Source organism: Nomascus leucogenys, chromosome 14 (assembly GCF_006542625.1).
Source record: "Nomascus leucogenys isolate Asia chromosome 14, Asia_NLE_v1, whole genome shotgun sequence".
NCBI classification, from domain to species: domain Eukaryota; kingdom Metazoa; phylum Chordata; class Mammalia; order Primates; family Hylobatidae; genus Nomascus; species Nomascus leucogenys.
Genome location: NC_044394.1, coordinates 33,828,917 through 33,847,469, shown reverse-complemented (window position 1 = coordinate 33,847,469; position 18,553 = coordinate 33,828,917). Strand labels below are relative to the sequence as shown.

General features: G+C 40.4%; 1 protein-coding gene across 3 annotated transcripts in view; it reads right to left on the bottom strand.

Moving 5' to 3' along the window:
* The window catches only part of ANTXR1 (ANTXR cell adhesion molecule 1), a 244,427-nt gene that overhangs the window by 143,878 nt on the left and 81,996 nt on the right, over positions 1–18,553 (bottom strand). For all 3 annotated transcript variants that reach the window (XM_012501213.2, XM_003262494.3, XM_030827130.1), the window contains exons 9-10: positions 16,088–16,148; positions 4,036–4,134 (exon numbers count right to left, since the gene is read on the bottom strand). In XM_012501213.2, coding sequence (XP_012356667.1) covers positions 4,036–4,134; positions 16,088–16,148 — 160 coding nt within the window. The remainder of the gene's footprint in view (positions 1–4,035; positions 4,135–16,087; positions 16,149–18,553) is intronic.

Sequence of the window (18,553 nt, the reverse complement as noted above, 5' to 3'; positions counted from 1 at the left end):
TTCTTCTGCAAATCTGCTTTTGATGAGGATTCTTTCCCCTATGATCTGTTTGATCTCTTTACACATTTTAAACACGTTTGTTTTCCATTCTCTTTCAAATTTGCTCTCTGATCCTCCCTTCTTGCTTGTTCTGTTTGTTTCATTCATCTTGACATGGTTTGTCATTTGGTGCCATCAGCCCACCTCTAGGGTGTTGTTTGCTGCAGGCATGCTGTGGGGTTGAGCTACGTGGATGACTCCCACAGGGGGAAGGTGCATGGCCTCTGTAGGGCCACAGAGATCAGGAAGGTCACAGACACATTTTGGGGCTAATTTCTTGACTTGGTGCTTCTGTAATACATGGATGGTGTAACATCATTACACCTGTGGACTTTCATCCCCTGCCTGCTTCCTTGCCCAATTAAATGTTGGTGTAGCCTGCTGGAGCCTGATTTCTGCAGGGGGCTCTGCTTTTGTGTGATGCCTTGGCGCAGACCTGAGATCTGGTGTCCTGTATCTGCATCAGCATCGGGATCACAGCCTGCAGCCTGGCCTGGAGCCCCTGTGACTTTGTTTCTTACTTAGGTTTTTATTCCCATTTTGTTTCCTATACTTGGAGATTCCCACTTCTTTCCTTTGAGTGAGGCCACACAATATAATTTTAAAAATCATATTTTATCCAGATTTTTTGGATCTATTTTGTTGACCACAAATCTAGAAACTGTCTTCGATTTCTAAGTGGTTGATTTTTTAAGCAAATGCAAGGAAATTGGGAGAGAAGCATGTATTAACCTATCTTCTGGTTATGCTTATCATTTAAGAATGTGTCTAAACAATTTTTACTTTTGGCATTAATATATTGGCATTTTATCCATGTCTTAGCATGATCAATTTGCAAAGTTGTTCACAGTCATTTAAAAAAGTATAATATGCCCTATATCTTTAGAGCATAAAGATATATGCTCTATATCACTAATTTTTAAATTAAGTTTTAAGACTTGAAAAATCATATTAATATCTCCCACTATCTGTATCATTTTTAATTTGTTCTTTTGACAGATTTTGCTTCATAAAGCTTGCTATTGCATTATTTGCTGAAGATCCTGAGGTCTGCCTCATGTTTGAAGTGGCTAGAGCCACACAGCCTTAGCTTCATTATTGGGCCTTCAATTAAGTCTTTCTCGTTAATAATGGCACTTATGTTCTCTTTTTGTCACAAAATTCAATGCAGCACTTAGGAAAAAAAATCTTGAAAAAAGAAGTATGTGACATAAAAATAAAAACAGATAACATTTTAAAACTTAGGGTATAGAGGTGGGGAAGGAAAATGGGAAAGGTAAAGGAATCTAAGTGTATTTTATTTTACAGGGAGAAATCAGTAGAAACTATGACATTTATAAAGTTGACAGAAAAATGTAGATCTAAACGTGCTGCATTTAAAAATTTGTTCATCTTTTCTTCCTCCACAGGTTCTTGTTCATATTATTTTCTGCATGGACATGAACAGGTGAATTACTAACTAAAGGCCAAGTGTTTTTCTCAAACACTATTTTTCCCCTTAGGATATTTTTAATAGATGTATGCTTGAGTTTTGGGGTATTGCTTGCAGCATAGAATGTGATCAAATCACCGCCTTAATCTTCTCCAAACTGTTAGTATTGTGCTAAAGGCACGGGTTTGTGATTTAAGCCAAATCCCTACCCCAACAACCTCCATTTCTTCTTGAATATGAATGAGGTGACAAGCCTGTGCATATGTTTGCAACTATATATTAGGAAAGGAAGAAAGGAGAGAGAGGATGGACTGGTTTCCCAAGAAAGAAATAAAATTTCACACAGAAGTTGGAAAATAGGCCTTTGAGTACTCACTTTACAAATCCATAATGAGTTTGCATTTCATCTTCTTCCTATTATTATTTAGATGGGGTCTCACTCTGTCACCCAGGCTGGAGTGCAGTGGCATGATCTCAGTTCACTGCAACCTCTGCCTCCTGGCCTCAAGTGATCCTCCAGCCTCAGACTCCAGAGTAGCTGGGGACCACAGGTGTGCACCACCACACCCAGTTAATTTTTTGTATTTTTGGTAGAGACAAGGTTTCACCATGTTGCCCAGGCTGGTCTCGAACCCCTGAGCTCAGGCCATACACCCACCTCAGCCTCCCAAAGTGCTGGGATTATAGGCGTGAGCCACTGTGGCTGGCCTCATCTTATTTAATATAGCATCTTGTGTAACCTTTGAGCAACAGGACATAGGGTAGATTCTCTCTCTCCCCAGCCCACTTCCATGTATCTTCAGAGAGCCTGGGCCTGAAAGCCCGCTTGTCTGGGAAGTCTTCTTTGGAAGGTATTGATGTCTTTGAGTTAAACCTTCAGGAGTTTCTGATGTTAGACTTGGGATTTTGGTTAAAGAGAGAGAAAAGGGGGACTTAAGTGACATCACAATTGAAAGAGAAAAGAAAGAACTCTGCTGGGGGCGCATGTCCAACTTTCACACTGTGACTACTCAGGGATATTTCAGAATGTTTTCAAATAGCACGTACTTTTTGGATCTGTGAGAGCATTTCTAAATATTAAGAAAACTAACTGAATGTTTCTAATGTTTGGAATTACTCCAAGGCCAGTAATTCCAGATGTTTGTGAGGAAGCCACAGCATGTGTCTGTTTAACTATTAAAGTGGGTTTTATGATGTCAAGAAGGAAATATCCATAGCCCTTCAATTCTTCTTCTTTAAAAACAAGATAACCTCCTTCAAAAGGCTATCAGGAGCCGGGCGTGGTGGCTCACACCTGTAATTCCAGCACTTTGGGAGGCTGAGGCGGGTGGATCACCTGAGGTCAGGAGTTCGAAACCAGCCTGGCCAACATGATGAAACCCGTCTCTACTAAAAATACAAAAAATTAGCTGGGTGTAGTGATGCACACCTGTAATCCTAGCCACTCAGGAGGCTGAGGCAGGAGAATTGCTTCAACTTGGGAGGTGGAGGTTGCAGTGAGCCGAGATCGTGCCATTACACTCCAGCCTGGGCAACAAAAGCAAAACTCAGTCTCCAAAAAAAAAAAGGCTATCAGGAGGAGAAAACTAGTGTGAGTGATTACTCAACAAATGTGTGTCCTCCTGTCCTCTTTGCTCTCTTTACCTCTCAGGGCTGTTGTAGCAAAAAGATGTGAAGCATTTAGAAGGTACATAGCATTACAGAAAATGCAGTATATTATGACAGTTATCACTGCAGATGTGGAATAAATAATTATCTGTGTGACGGATGCCAGATGCAAATCATAACCAGTTCCTCTGGCATCGGTCCCTCATATAATCATCTTCCCCATCTCTCCTGGTCAACCACATGAATCATGTACATCTTTAAATTAGGAACTTGACTGCTACAAATGTCTTGTGAAGAAGCCAATGTTATGATAATTCATTTTTTCTCATGAAATGCACTTAGTTTTACTTCCATATTCCTGTATTTCATGTAAGATATTCACCATGATGAGAGTTTCTTGGCTACTCCACGCAAGAACCATCCAGATTGAAAAAAGCTGCAGAATCTACATGTGCAAGCCTAATGGTTTGGTTTTTGGTTTATTCAAGATTAATGCATTTAGACCATTCCTTTTTCACACTTACCCTTATGAGTCCCAATACTTTGTTAAGGAGGCTCACGTTTCCCCAGCCCTAATTAACCATCACCAGCACTCCCACCTCAGAGTGAGCCACTTGGTAGATGGCAGGGGACAAGGAAACCAGTGCCCCGCTGCTTCCGGAGGGCTGCTGCAGGGCTGGGGCTTATGGCTCTGTGTTTTGTGGAGGATGGGGACTCAAGTCCAGCCTTGCTCTGCTTACCAAGCTGGACACCCATGGGGCTGTGCCCACCCAAGTGGTGCCTTTTCTGACTGGAACCACTGTAAGGGCTCACTATGCCCTTGCTGGGGGTCTTTCCAGCAAATAAGACTCTTTTCTGCTGGTTTCATGTGTGTGGCCTTGCTGGAAGGTAAGGGTGGGAATTCCCTTCCCTGAAGGCAGTTGTTGAAGAAACCCATGGACTCTGCAAGGACTTACTGAGTGTGACCGAGTCATTGATCTTGAAGCTGCAGAGGACCCTGTCCACGTTGCGGGCATGTCGGAAGCCGTTTCCTCTCACGACAACTTGAAATGACTCTGAAATAAAGAATAATGACAAGACTCGTTACTTGACCAATAACCGTAAGCTTCCCATCTGCCCTGATTTATAGCATTTGTTCACTATTTCACCAGGCTTAAAATATTCAAAAATTAATTTAGGTTGAACACCAAAAGCAACCGGGTGGGTTCCTTTCACTACTTACCAGTGCATCCTCACTAGGTGTCCCGAGGAGGGCCTATCACTTCTTATTTGAATTCCCACCCTTTTACCCTTTGGGTTTACTGGTCCTCCTAATGCAAAACACCTTCCTCCCTCCTCTCTGTCCATTCAAATCTTAGCCAGTTTTCAAATCCAGGCAGTTTGAAAATCTGTGATCTCAGTAGCCAGAGGGAGCCACAGGGGAGGGGTCCTCCACTTCTTCTTTAATCAACTCACCTCCTCTGTGTCTGTTTTGCACATTGTACTCCCCTGAAAGGAATTCTTAAGAGCCCACGGTGCCTACATTTTAGAAAGTCACTGCCTTAGGGCATTCACAGCTAGTCCTGAACAATGTAGGACTGTCATTATATATGGCCTGGTGTTGTTTTCTTGTCTTTTCTCCCCCAGCTGGAGAAACATTCCTTTAGGTCAGGAGTCGTTTGATACCACTATGGCACTCCTATCTCTACTGGGCACACAGTAGCAGTACATAGGCTGGGTAGGAATAATTGTACTTAGGAATGAATCAAGGTCTTTCTTAGCAGTGGTCAGTTGCCAAGCACTACCTACTTGAATTGATATCAGCCCCTCAGTGTAGTACTCATTTGTCTCTGCATAGAAGAGATCATATATCTTGCTGGCCTGCATATTAATTTCTCATTGGCATAATGTATGTTTGATTAATGCACATGAATAAAATCATTATTAGGTAAAAACAACTATCCTTTACAATAGTCCTACCGTGGAAAAAACCCAATAATTAGTTGGCTAAATGTTTGGGAATATTTGCTTAAGTTTGTTGGTATCTAATGGTCAGTGTTCCACTTTATTTCACTTTTATCATCCTTTTGTATCTAAAAATTGGGGCTCGGGATAATGCTATGTGGCATATCACAAGAGAAATAGACTAAAGGTCAGAGGAAAAAATGCAATGTTTGTGAATATGGATCTTACGTTGCCATCTAAATGTAGACTTTTTGTTGGAGGAATAACGAAATTAGAGAATTAGTATATGGGACTCTCAAAGTTTAATAAATGTCATGAGTATATGCCACCTTCAGTCCCAGGAAACTAATTTAGAGGTCACATTTGCCAAGACAATAATAACTAATGCTAATTCCTCCCTCAATGTGAGCCAGGCCCTCTGTGAAATATTGTACATGTCTGATGTCATTTAAACCTCACCACAGCCTGGGGAGGTACAGATGAGAAAACTGATCTTAGTGAAGTTAAGCAATTTGTCCAAGATCACACAGCTGGTAACTTGGCAGAATCAGAACTGGAATCGAGGTCTATTAGGCACCAAATGCCATGCCCTTAGAACTCAGCCATTAGCTTCTGAACCACCTGCGAAAAGGGCTACTCACTGCCTTCTGACAGATAAGTATTTAGGAGTCGAAGTTGTGATTTTTTTTTTAAGCTTATTTTATTTTAATTTTAGGTAGGTTTGCTCATTTTGCAGAAAAATGGAACAGGCCTGGATGTGAGGCAAGAAACTGAAATTTAAGTAAAAGAATGCAGAGACACTACATGTGCCACAAGGAGTACAAGTTAGAAAAGAATGCTTTTTAGAAGTATAAGAGACCTTCACAATAAGGAAATGGAGATGGTGACATTTTGAATGACTTGCCCAGAGTCATGTCATTAGTAAAGCAGAAAAAACTGGGACTCATATCCAAAAGTTAAGGTGATAGGCCTATGGTTTTTTCAGGAGCATAAGTCCTGTGACTATGAAGGATTTATATATACACGTTGATGCAAATGCACAATTGCTACGTTTAGAAAGATGGGCTTAGTAGTTTTCTCTAGATGTCTGTCAGGCATCTGACAGATTCTCGGTTGGCTCAATAAGCAATTTACTACATGTCAAGCATTTGTAGAAGAATCTTATCTTCTCTTATTTGCTCAATTAAGCCTATAGAAACCTATTTCTGTGTCCATTTTGAATGCCAGACATACAGACATCTGTTGTTTGATGTTTTTGCTGATTCCAAATGTTTTCTGCCTCACTGCTGTGCCTACTTCTCTTGTTTCCTCAAAGATCAGCAGAGGAAGAGAAGACTGTGGAAATGCGGGCCACATGCCAAACTCTATTCTCTAACACCATGTTCTAACATTACCAGTTGAGTTGCTAAATCCTCTATAAAAGAGGCTGCCTGCATGTCTGCTTGGCCCAACCTCAGGGAGTTTAGGAAGAAAGACAGCAGGAATCCATGATGTGGCAATGGTGGAAACCAAACAATTTAACCCCCTAGGCCAGGGGAGACGATGGAGGAAATGATGCTCTGGGGAGTGCACCAGGGCAGAGGCGAGCTCCCATCCTGCCTGATAGGGTTTCTGTGTTAGTGCACACATTTGGTTGCCAGAAGAGCCCAAACATCTGGCCCAGCAGCCTGACTAGAATGTCAGCTCTTCACACATAGACGTTATGTAACAAAACCCTTTCGAATGAATCTGCCAGTAAGTGAAAACCAGGACACACTAGAACCAGGACATAGTGATTTAACTCCACTAATCTACAAAGCCCTGAACCCACCTTTCAAAATATGTACAGCTGTGTTTTTAGGCAACTTGTATGTTGGCTTATAGCTCCTATAAGAAGTACCTCAAGATTGCAGGGCTTTAGGGAGGAATTTTCCACCTGAAAATGGTCTTTGATTTAATCTTTTAAGTTATCTATCCTTTAAGGTTTCCTTAAGATCTATATTCTTTTGTCACTGTTATTCCCAATTACAATGAAAGCTTCCTGATGGCAGAGGCCAAGATTTCTATTTCTTCTGAATGCTGGGTTGTGCCTTAACCCAGGACTGAGTCAGTCTCAGGATGAGCTCATTGAGTGAGTGAATAAATAACATATCTTGGCATAGAAAGAGAATAAAGGGGAAGGATAAGGTGATCATTTATTCAGGTCCCAACCAGGTCTAATCTTGTTTATTTTCTGAGGCTTAATAAGGTCCATGAATGAAAAGATGTTCAACATCATTAGTCACATGGAAATACAAACCACAGTCATATGGAGATATCATTTCATACTCACTATGATTGCTGAAAAGAAAGAGATGGACAATAGCATCTGCTGGTGAAGAAATTATAACCCACATACATTTCTGGTAGAAATGTAAAATGCTGCGGCCTCTTTGAAAAATAGTTTAGCAGTTCTTCTACAAAGTTAAACACAGTTACCTTATGACCCCCAAATTCCATTCCTAGACATATACCCAAGAGAATCGAAAGTTATGTCCGCACAAAAACTTATACATTAACGGTCACAGTGGCATTATTAAAAGCAGCCAAAAAATGGAAATAACCTAAATGTTCATCAACTGATGAGTATGGTATTTCTATACAATGGAATATTATTCAGCCATCAAAAGAAATCAAATTCTCATACATGCTATGACGTGGATGAACCTTGAAAATACTATGCTAAATAAAAGAAGCTAGACACAAAAGGCCACATATTGCATGACTCCCTTTATAAGATATGTCCAGATTCACAAATCTACAGAGACAGAAAGTAGATTAGTGGCTGCCAGGACTGGAGGGAGGGAGAAATGGGGGAATAACTGCTTAATGGGTATAGGGTTTCTTCTTGGAGTGATGAAAATACTCTGGAATTAGATAGTTATTATAGTTGTACAACTTTGTGATATATTAAAAACCACTGAATTGTGCTTTATTTATTTATTTATTTAGATGCAGTCTCACTCTGTCACCTAGGCTGGAGTGCAGTGACGTGATCTTGGCTCACTGCAACCTCCGCCTCCTAAGTTAAAGCTATTCTCCTGCCTCAGCCTCCAGAGTAGCTGGGATTATAGGCATGTGCCAGCACACCGGGCTAATTTTTGTATTTTTAGTAGACACAGGGTTTCACCCTGTTGGCCAGGCTGGTCTGAAACTCCTGACCTCAAGTGATCCACCCGCCTCAGCCTCCCAAAATGCTGGGATTACAGGTGTGAGCCACCACACCTGGCCTGAATTGTACCTTTTAAAAGGGTGATTTTTATAGTATGCAAAATATAGCTCAATTTAAAAAAAGAAAAAATAAGGTCAGTAAGTAGTTCGATAGATTTATTCCATTCTGTTCTCTCCTTTTATTTCTTTGGTTTCCTTTTTTCTTTTCGGAAATGTGGAACACATAGCTTTGAGATGACGTCAATAAAGACTGCATATCATTCACTGTGTCTGAAAATGAGACATCTGTATATTCTCCACTTGTTCTGGTCACTCAAGACTTTTGTGCCAAATTATTGTTAGTGATATTTCGTCTTGTGAGTCAGTTTGAATTTGCTCTCCTCTTAGATGCTTAATGTGGCATGGAACATCAAAAATAAAATGTAGGGACTGACATATAATGGGTGCTTTCTGATGCTTAAATTGTTCTAGAACTTTTTTCAGTTATAGCTTTTAATTTATAACAACTTGAGTGAGGCATAATTGATATACAATAACTTGCACATAAAGTGTATGATTTGATAAATTTTGACATACGTATGCAATCATAAGACAATACCACAGTCAAGACAGTGAGCGTAGCTGTCACCCCCAGAACTTTCCTAGTGTTGCTTTGTAATCTCTCCTCCCAGCCCTCCCTACCTCCACTTCCACACAACCAATGGTCTGCTCTCTGGAACTGTATATTAGTTTGCATTTTCTGGAATTCTATGTAAATAGGATCACGCAGTAAGTAATTTTCTTGTGTGGCTTCTTTTACTCAGCATAATTATTTTAGGACACAGCCACAATTATTTTGAGATTTATACATAGTTTATTGCTTTTTTATTGCTGAGTATTAATTAGTCCATTCTACAGGTAAACTGTAATTTGTTTATCCACCTACCTGTGGATGAACCTTTTAGTTGTTTTTGGCTATTAAAAATAGAGCTGCTACGAACATTTGTACACAAGTCTTTCTTTGTTTGGACATAGATTTCCTTTTCTCTTAGGTAAAACCTCGGAGTGGAATGGCTGGGCCATATGGTAGGTGTATATTTAATTTTGTAAGAAACTGCCAAAACTCTTCCAAAGTGTTGTGCTGTTTTGTATTTGTGAATGAGAGCCCTTCCTCCACATAGAAATGTCTTTAAATGAAAGGAAAGATTGAGCAGAGAATGAAGCAATCCTTTTAGAAGAGGTAGCCACAGGTCAGAAATGAATGCTTCGAAAAACAATGAAAAGTGAGAGAAATACACCACTATCTGATGTTGCTTGAATGTGTCTGTTTTAAACATCGAAATTTCCAAATGGTAAACATGACTCCTTAAATGACCTTCCTTTTGTGCCAACTCACCCAGTTTTATCAGAAGCAGGGGAAACACAGTAGGAATACAACTGCTGCTGAAATGACAGTGTGAGGAGCTAATTATAACTTCCTTCCCGTTCTGGAGTACAAGAACTTCAAGTGTAGAGCAGTTGGCAAGTTGCACACTTGATTCCAATTAGTTCCTTCCTGGCATCCTTGCTTACATAGCACAGTGTGAACTACGGAAGTTGGAGGCCAACTGAGTGGGACCACAGAAAGACTGCTCAGGCCCAGGGTGCATTTTCCAGAGAGGAGCTAAATTAGGCAGGGCCAAATGCGTCCGTATTCTTAATTAAAGAGGCTAATCTGCAAAAATATTTAATTAGAAACCTTAAAAAAGAGTCTATATTGGGAGCAGAATTACTGAAATACAAGTAATCTCAAAGTTGCTACAAAGGGTTTCCACATAGCAGGTGACTGCCTGCATGTTTTGGAACAGGGACTGTAAATACAGTGACATAAGCACCATGCTAAATGGCAACGACATGCTTGGCCTGGGTGCTGGGGTGACAATGGAGAGTGGTGAGGAGTATGTGAACTGGAAAGTGTATATGCTTCTTTTAAAGGAAGTTATTCAGTCCTCAATAATCATTAACTTGTAATAAATACAGGTTCAGTGTTGTCAGTTCTGATTTTTCAAGACAAGATGAAAATCTGTATTTTTAGGTGAAATCTGATTTTCTAAATGTTAGCAATAAATTTAAGTTAAAAAATGCAGTATGAATCAAGAAGAATATATATGCAGATCAGATAGGACTTGTAGGCTGCCAGTTTATAACCTCTGAGAGTGGAGGAGTTCTGGGAAGGTTCTCTCTCCCTATATATGTTCACCAATGCAGTGATTGGATTCCTTCCTTCCTCCCTCCCTCCTTCCCTCCCCTCCCTCCCTCTCTCTCTCTCTCTCTTTCTTTACGCAGTCTCACTCTGTTTACCAATGCAGTGATTGGAATTCTTTTTCCTTCCTTCCTTCCTTCCTTCCTTCCTTCCTTCCTTCCTTCCTTCCTTCCTTCCTTCCTTCCTTCTTCCTTCCTTTTCTTCCTTCCTTTCTTTCTCTCTTTCTCTTTCTCTTTCTTTCTTTCTTTCTTTCTTTCTTTCTTTGACGGAGTCTCACTCTGTTGCCCAGGCTGGAGTGCAGTGGCATGATCTCGGCTCACTGCAAGCTCTGCCTCCCAGGTTCATGCCATTCTCCTGCCTCAGCCTCCCGAGTAGCTGGGACTACAGGCGCCCGCTACCACGCCTGGCTAATTTTTTGTATTTTTAGTAGAGACGGGGTTTCACCATGTTAGCCAGGATGGTCTCCATCTCCTGACCTCGTGATCTGCCCGCCTCGGCCTCCCAAAGTGCTGGGATTACAAGCGTAAGCCACCGTGCCCGGCTGGAATTCTTTTTGATGGCAGTAGATTAGATATTCTCTCCACTCCCTCTCCCCAAAAAGAGTTCCAGTTAAAAATGTAAAACAGTTCTAGGAATACTGGTTTCCTCAGTTACTGAGAAATAATCAGCCATTAATACCTTAGTGGACACTGTATTAAGTCTTTAGAAATCTGAAGCTGTAAAGGAGACCCGGAGGAGGTTTTCTCCAGATAGCATCTGCTTATAGATGGCCGTTCTGCCACTGCTCACGTGATTCTATGGGGGGAGAGCTCAGACCATCCACTCCATTGTTGGAAAGCTTTAGTTGTACAAGTTGCATGTGGTAAGCCAAAATCTGCCTCACTGAATTCCTCCCCAACCCCTCCATGGTGGTCTCCTGGAGCTATACCTAATAAGCCTTACAATTTCTTTCTGCATGGGAATCCTCCAAATATCTAAAGATGCTCTTGTGAGTATCTCAATTCCTGGCCTCAGTCTCTGTGATGACTTCAGTTTTTCCTCATCGTACAGGCATCTCATTAGTGCTCTCACTACTCTGTAAGAAGACCTCTGCTACAGTGCTTACTGCATGGTTTTGTAATTTATTTGAACATATGACTATCTCCCAGAGTGAACTGTGAGTTTCATAGGGGTGTGGGTGGATTTGGGACTAAGTCTTATGCATTTTTGTATTGATATATTTTCATGTGGGTTGGTGCATAAAAGACACTAAGAATCGATGAAAAGAAAGGAGAAAGAAAGGAAAACAGGAAGAAAAAGAGGGAAAGAAGAAAGAAAAGGAAAGAAAAAAGCAAGGAAAGAAGGAAATGAAAGAAAGAATGAATCCATGAATGAATTATAATGTGATTTCCAGATCCATTACCTCTTCGCCTATGGACATGCCTTTGTCAATACCATTCTTAAAATGTGGGACTTGAAACCATGGTCTGAACATGGAATAGGACTGTTAGTTCTCCTGACCTGGACACTGGATGGTTATTGATGCACCCTAAGGTTGTGTTAGCTTTTCTTAGTCAGAGGCATTCTTATTGGGGAGCAAGACAACTATGATCATTCTTGTCTTTTCTCCTATCTTACCGTTAATTGTTACTAAGTCAGGATTCCCTAAACCTGCCTGTATGTGAAACTGGATATTTGAACCCAAGTTCAATGCTTTATATTTGTCCCATTAAATTACACCTTGTTATGTGCAGCCCAACATATAAAGGCCTGTGCTGGATTTTGGCTTTGTTGTCATTATCTCGCTACCTCGCCCAGAGCTCAGTTTGCTGTCAAAACCATTGCTGGTGTTGAGCTGGGGTTGAGAGCCAGCTGAGATCACTGTCTTAGGGGAATGCAATCATCAGCATAGAGTGTCTTGAGCAGGACAGAGCTGGGTAGGGCTCCACAGCAGGGGCTGTTCTAGGGGCCAAGGAAAAGAAGGAATTCACAGAGTGAAGGGAGGAGGCTAAGAGGAAAGGTTTTTGAGGAAGGCAAAGTTTACCTTCTTTATATATCTGTCTAGGGATTGGTCCCACCACTATATGTTAGAAATGTGAACAATCAGTTATTTCCTTTTTACTCTCTCCTCCAATACATGTTGAATTAATTAATCATTTTGCAGATACTCTTCCCCAATTTTCTTTCAGTGGAGGAACATACAGGAATGCTTTTCTCATCTAGGTATGACATTATCAACACCATGATTCTAACACTGGCCTTTAATCTTTATTAAGATGATGCTGATAACAAGCCATCTTGTTTTGCATAACAATTTATACTTTTCAAAGCACTTTCATGTAAATACTTGTATCTTTGAAGTAGCTTAATGAAAGTCACAGAGGGGCTATGCCTCACTCTATCTGACAGGCATCTGGACAATGAAATGGGCTCCCAGGCTTCCTGAATGCTATGTTTACTCCAGAGAATGGTCAACAAGAAATCTTCAAGGAAATCTATGGAAGAAATTTTGATGTAAGAATATCTTTTGGGAGTTTCATTCTCTTCTTAGAAACGTTATTCTGTAATCGGCATGTTTAAACCCTTATGACTTGAATTTGAGAGGTGGGAGCTTGCCTTTTACAAAACCTAGTTCTAGCTTTCATCATTGTGTCTTGTTTTAATTTTTTATCTATAAGAAATAAAGATAATATGATTGGATAGTTTGATACAGGTAACTATTGTTTGCTTATAAAATATGTAATATTGCACATAAGCCAGAGATTTTAAGAAAATATAAAGATTCCTTAGATTGGATTTACCAGATTTGTCTATTTTATTGGTTCTACCAAATAACCTTGGAATAATTTATCTGTTGAATTGCTTTAATTTGTTTAAATTTATTAGTGGATTGTGTGTTTCTTGTATTGTCCTTAGCTTTTCCAAAATTATCTTTTAATTCTTAATTCATTTATTTTTCTTTTCCACTTGATGAGAAACATTGAAATCTATGAATTTGATATGATCAGATCCTGTGGACCCTGGTATTTCTGTGTCATGTTTGTTTTTGTGGTGTTTTTGTTGTCTTGAACACCTTAATGACATATAAGGGATATTATTTACTTTTTGAGGTTAAACTTACTTACAAAGGCAATTTTCCATTGTCTAAGTGGTGGAGATTTTTCCTTTTACTTTGGTCTTACTCTATCTTTGTCTATTAATTTTAGATTTTGCTTCATTTTAGTTGCAGTTCAAAGGTATATTAACTTCTTATGGTTGGTGAAAGGAATTAATAAGGGTCAAATAGGCAAATATCAGTGGCATTGTTTTTTTAATGAATACATGAATCAAGACATTTAGTCAACATTTATTGGCCACCTAGTGAGTGCTGGGTACTCTGCTGGGCAGTGGGAAGTAGAGAGAAATAAGATTCCTTCTCTGTCTTCAAGGAGCCTACAGGAAGGGAATTCATTATACTAGTGAATTAACAGAAATTGTGTTCATTGTCTTTAGACTTTCTGATTCATTCCAAGGTTGCACAACACAGCCAGTTAGATTGCTAAACTCAAAGTCTGGGTTTTCTTCATGAATGCAATAATTGCACAGTCAAGGAACTCCCTTATTTTCTAATTGTTTTAAAATTACAGAACTATAAAATGTGTGTTTATAAAACAATTCACACACACTACATGAGATTTAATTAATCAAATATCCTATTCAGTTCCTCTACCTGAAGCACACAAAGCCCAGAGGTGAATTTATCTTCAAGGTAAATTCATGAAGCCTAATGGAGGCTCCTCACTGCACAGGCCCCTTACGAAGCCCTGGCACTGCATTCATGTGGTCATACGTTTTTGTCAAATTGGCCTAGGTAAGATTTCTGAATTCTTAAAGAGATTCTCACCGATCTACCTCTGTGGCAATCACATTTACCCCTGCCATCTGTGTGGTCAGGTAGCAATTTATTTAAAGGTCAGTAGGTAATCTTTTGGGATTGCCTTTCTTTGGGAAATTAGCACGTTTCTGAATAGTTAGTTACCAAATATTTTGCTAACAACTTTATGTATGTATGCATTTATGTATGTACATACGTATTTATGTATGCATGCTGTATATGTATGTACATAACTAGTTACCAAGTATTGATAACAACTTTATAATCTTTACATATATACTTGATGTTTTGCTGCTGGCACCAATTTTTTAGTGCATCTAACTCCCTGAAAGTCTTTCAATTGTTCTAAACTATAGCCCAGAAACTGGAATAAAATCCTTAAGGAGTTCCCTCATTTATACCAGTAAAATATGCCATAAACATTGACATGTGTAGTGTTTGAAGAGGCCTGAAAGTTCTTCCCTTAATGCTTCCTACCTTATCAGGTTGTATGACATATTTTCTGTTGATAAATTAATAACTGGCACTGTATTTTGGGAGGCTGAAAAGGTGATATCAATGGTAAACTCTCAATGGTGAAAGATGCAAGTTTCTTGGGGGACAGGAACTCACACAGAGAGTTTTTCCTTCCTTATCTCCAGCACCTAGCACAGTGCCTGGCATGCAGCAGGCACTTAAGAATACTTTTCAAATGAATGAAAGAAGAGTGATGGGGAACCTGTCAAGAATTATATGAGAAGCGCCAATGTGGTTGAAGTTTTAAGCAGATTAAATACGAAACAAGAGCATTAAATATGAAAATATTTAAATATGAAATTAAATTATGACCCTGATTTTGACCCTGATTTTGATCAGTTAGAGTATGACCCTGATTTTGATCAGTTAGAGAAAATCTTGTGACTCGAAGAAGGCTAATTCTTTACATAGGGACTTCCTTATTAATGACAAAACTATATGGCCGGCCCTCTACAGGGACAACCAGAGCCGTCCACTACAATTGTGTAAGGACTGGCAGATTAAACAATTAAGACAAATATATTAACTGTGTTAGAAGGCCGGCATCCAACTAAAAACTTTAGTATAGCAGTATTTCCAGTATGGCCTATGACCACTATGATTGTCTGGTATCTGCAGGGCCTCATGAAAAAGAGGGGTGATTCCATTTCTATCCAGAGGTAGGGTGTTGGTAGTCACTCAGTATTCAGTGTAAGAATCCAGTATTTCTACAATTCCCTTCTAATTAGGTCCCACGAAAGAAGACAATTTTTTTTTTTTTTTGAGATGGCACCTTGCTCTGTCGCCCAGGCTGGAGTGCAGTGGTGGGATCTCGGCTCACTGCAACCCAACCTCTGCCTCCCAAGTTCAAGAGATTCTCCTTCCTCAGCCTCCTGAGTAGCTGGGATTACAGGCAAGCACCACCACACCTGGCTAATTTTTTGTATTTTTAGTAGGGATGGGGTTTAACCATGTTGGCCAGGCTGGTCTCAAACTCCTGACCTCAAGGGCTCTGCCTGCCTTGGCCTCCCAAAGTGCTGGGATTACAGGCACGAGGTGCTGCGCCCAGTGAAAGAAGAGAATTTGGACTTTTTTTTTTTTTTTTTTAACTTTCAAACAACTGACATGTGGCTTCTTTCTTTCCTTTTTTCCTTGGAGCAAATTTGGTTAGCAATTTCAACTCCTCTTTTCACCCTCCCCCTTCCTGTTCTTCTTTCCCATCCCACCACCAATGAAGTACATATGTGACTTGAACTCAAAATATCATCGATTGTATGAAAGCAATTAGCATTTCATTTCAATTTACCTCCTGCACATATGGTGGATGGTTCAGCTGCTAGAATTTCGATGCAAGATTTCTTCAAAATCTAGGAGGAGAGGAAATAAAAGAGTCAATGCACAGCTTATTTTGTTCAAAGACAGAATTAGGGTTTTGCTTTTAGCTACTGAGATAGAGATAGGAAGGTTCAAGGACATTTGGCTGCAGTGGGGGTGGGGGTGGGAGGAGTCTAACATCTTGACTAGTACCAATACCAAACATTTTATTAAGCCAGATCGTGCTAGATGCTGTTGGGTGTCCTAAAAGCCCTAAGAATTATTCATTCATTTGCTCTTTTGGCAGGTATTTACTGGGCCTATGCTATGCCGTCCTAGTTTTTGCAGAGGTTTAACATAGGGTTGTGGAAATGGGACTTATCACTGGAAATGATAAATGCCAATGGCCACTCCTATTGGTAGGTGCAAGGGTGAAAGAGTAGACAGTAGGAGCTGCAGAGTTCATGGAGGAGACGCTGGGGCAGGTATGCTAGAAAAGGCTTCATGGAAGAGCTGCGAGCTGAGGGTGGGACTCAAATGAAAGGGAGTGGGTTAGGGGAGGGTTAGGGCCCGGGCAGGGAATGGTATGAGCAAAGGTGAGAAGGGAAAAAGTACATAGACTTCTTGAACTGGAACAAAGGCAGCTTGAAAAGTAGAAATAAAAGAGTGATACTAGATAAAGCTGGAGAGATAGGATGGAAATGGTCAACTCTCCACAGAAGCTGCATAGTCAGATGACTGAGAGTTCCTTTTTTGCTTGAAAAGTCTGGAAAATGTGAGCTTCGAAGGGGGCATTTGTGCCTCACTCTTTAGGAAGACCTCCTGAGACTTAGTTAAATGGAAATGTACACTTGTCCACAAATGAGTCTTACAGGGTTGAGTGGAGAGTCGGCGGAGCACTGTGACTTCACAGGGGTTAATAATGAAGACTTTTGCTGGCTAGAGTGGGGTTTCTCACTGGTAGCACCTCAGTTTCTCTCCACCATTTATAAATCCTACCTTGAGAATATTGATTCTAGAATTTGAATCAAGTATTTTAAACAAGTATAAGACATTGAGTTAATTTACCAACCAAATGCAGTATCTTTACTTAATTTGGAATTTGAGATGGTTTAGAGGGCTGAAGGAAACCCTTTCTCTATTCTTGAAAAGGGCATTTGTTAAAACAACTGATGATATGATTGTAAAATTTAAAGTCTGAAAGAAGAAAGCATCTTTTAGCATTGGGAAACGCCCATTTATTTGCATCGTTGTATTTATTTACATATGCTTCTTTGTTCCAGCTTAAGTGATATATCACAAGACATCAATGAAAGAGAATAAATGAAAATGTGGGGCTGACTAAAAGGAAAATAAAGGGAAGATGATGCAAGAAGTGAGAATAGCATAGAAAAAATACGCTGTGAGGAGCTTATTTCCTTGCTAGAGTGGACTTAGTTCCAAGCTTTCTAGTAGCAAACGAAAAGGACAGCCAATATTTATGAGCTTTCTCAATCTGTGGAATGAAAACAAATCAGTTTCTCAGAAGAGGTAATATTTACCCATTCCAGAGAGAAATCTGGGCATCCTTATAGAGAAGCATTGCGAAAGAAAATGAACAAACATGCTTAAGAAAATATTAAGATGCATTCATTGAAATAGGTTATCTCCCAACCATGTATTTTAGGTAACTCTATGTACCTGAACGTCACCAAAAGCAACATTTCTCCTTGACAATTCTAAAATTCAGATTTTCTGGCTACTTTTCCTTCACTCTGTAGAACTTCAGGGCATTTTTGTACTTCGATTCTCCTATTTGTTTGCAGCATCCTCCTGACTCCGCAGTTGGAAGTAATTAGTTCCTTCAGCTTCTGCCTCATGTCCTCAGCCTCTGGCTTACCTAGCCACCTCCACCCACCCCAGACACAGGTGCAGCCTCAGTTCCTCCCTGGTCCCTAAGTTTATCCTGACTGTAGCATGAAGGGAATGCTCCGGACTCCCATGTCCCTTGCCCATCTCTGTTAGAGTCAGTGGTCCTCACACACCTGCTCTGGGCACCCGGGGCAAACACTGAGCTCCTGTTTTCCACTCATTGTCAGTCTAACTTGGGAACAAGGACCCCAAGGATATATCCTGGGCACCTGTGTTTCCCTGCTGCCTTCCCTAGTGTCTTATGGTTGATCTAGTCTTTTCGGTCTCTTGTGCATGTAGCACTGTCCTAGGACTGGGACTTGCTAGCATCCTGGTGCACAGTGATTCATCCCAGACAGTCCTGCCTGAATTGTGAAGATTGTCCATTCGCCCACCCCTGAACTTGCTGCTCTTGGGCTCTTCCTGTTTGATGGGGTACTTCAGCCAGTGGTTGCCATGACCAAGGGAGGAAGCCACCCCCTTTGACTTGTCCTCAGGCACAAGTCTCCAGACAGCCCACATTTGAGAAACAGAGGTAGCCCAGAGGGAGAAATTTATTAAACAGTGA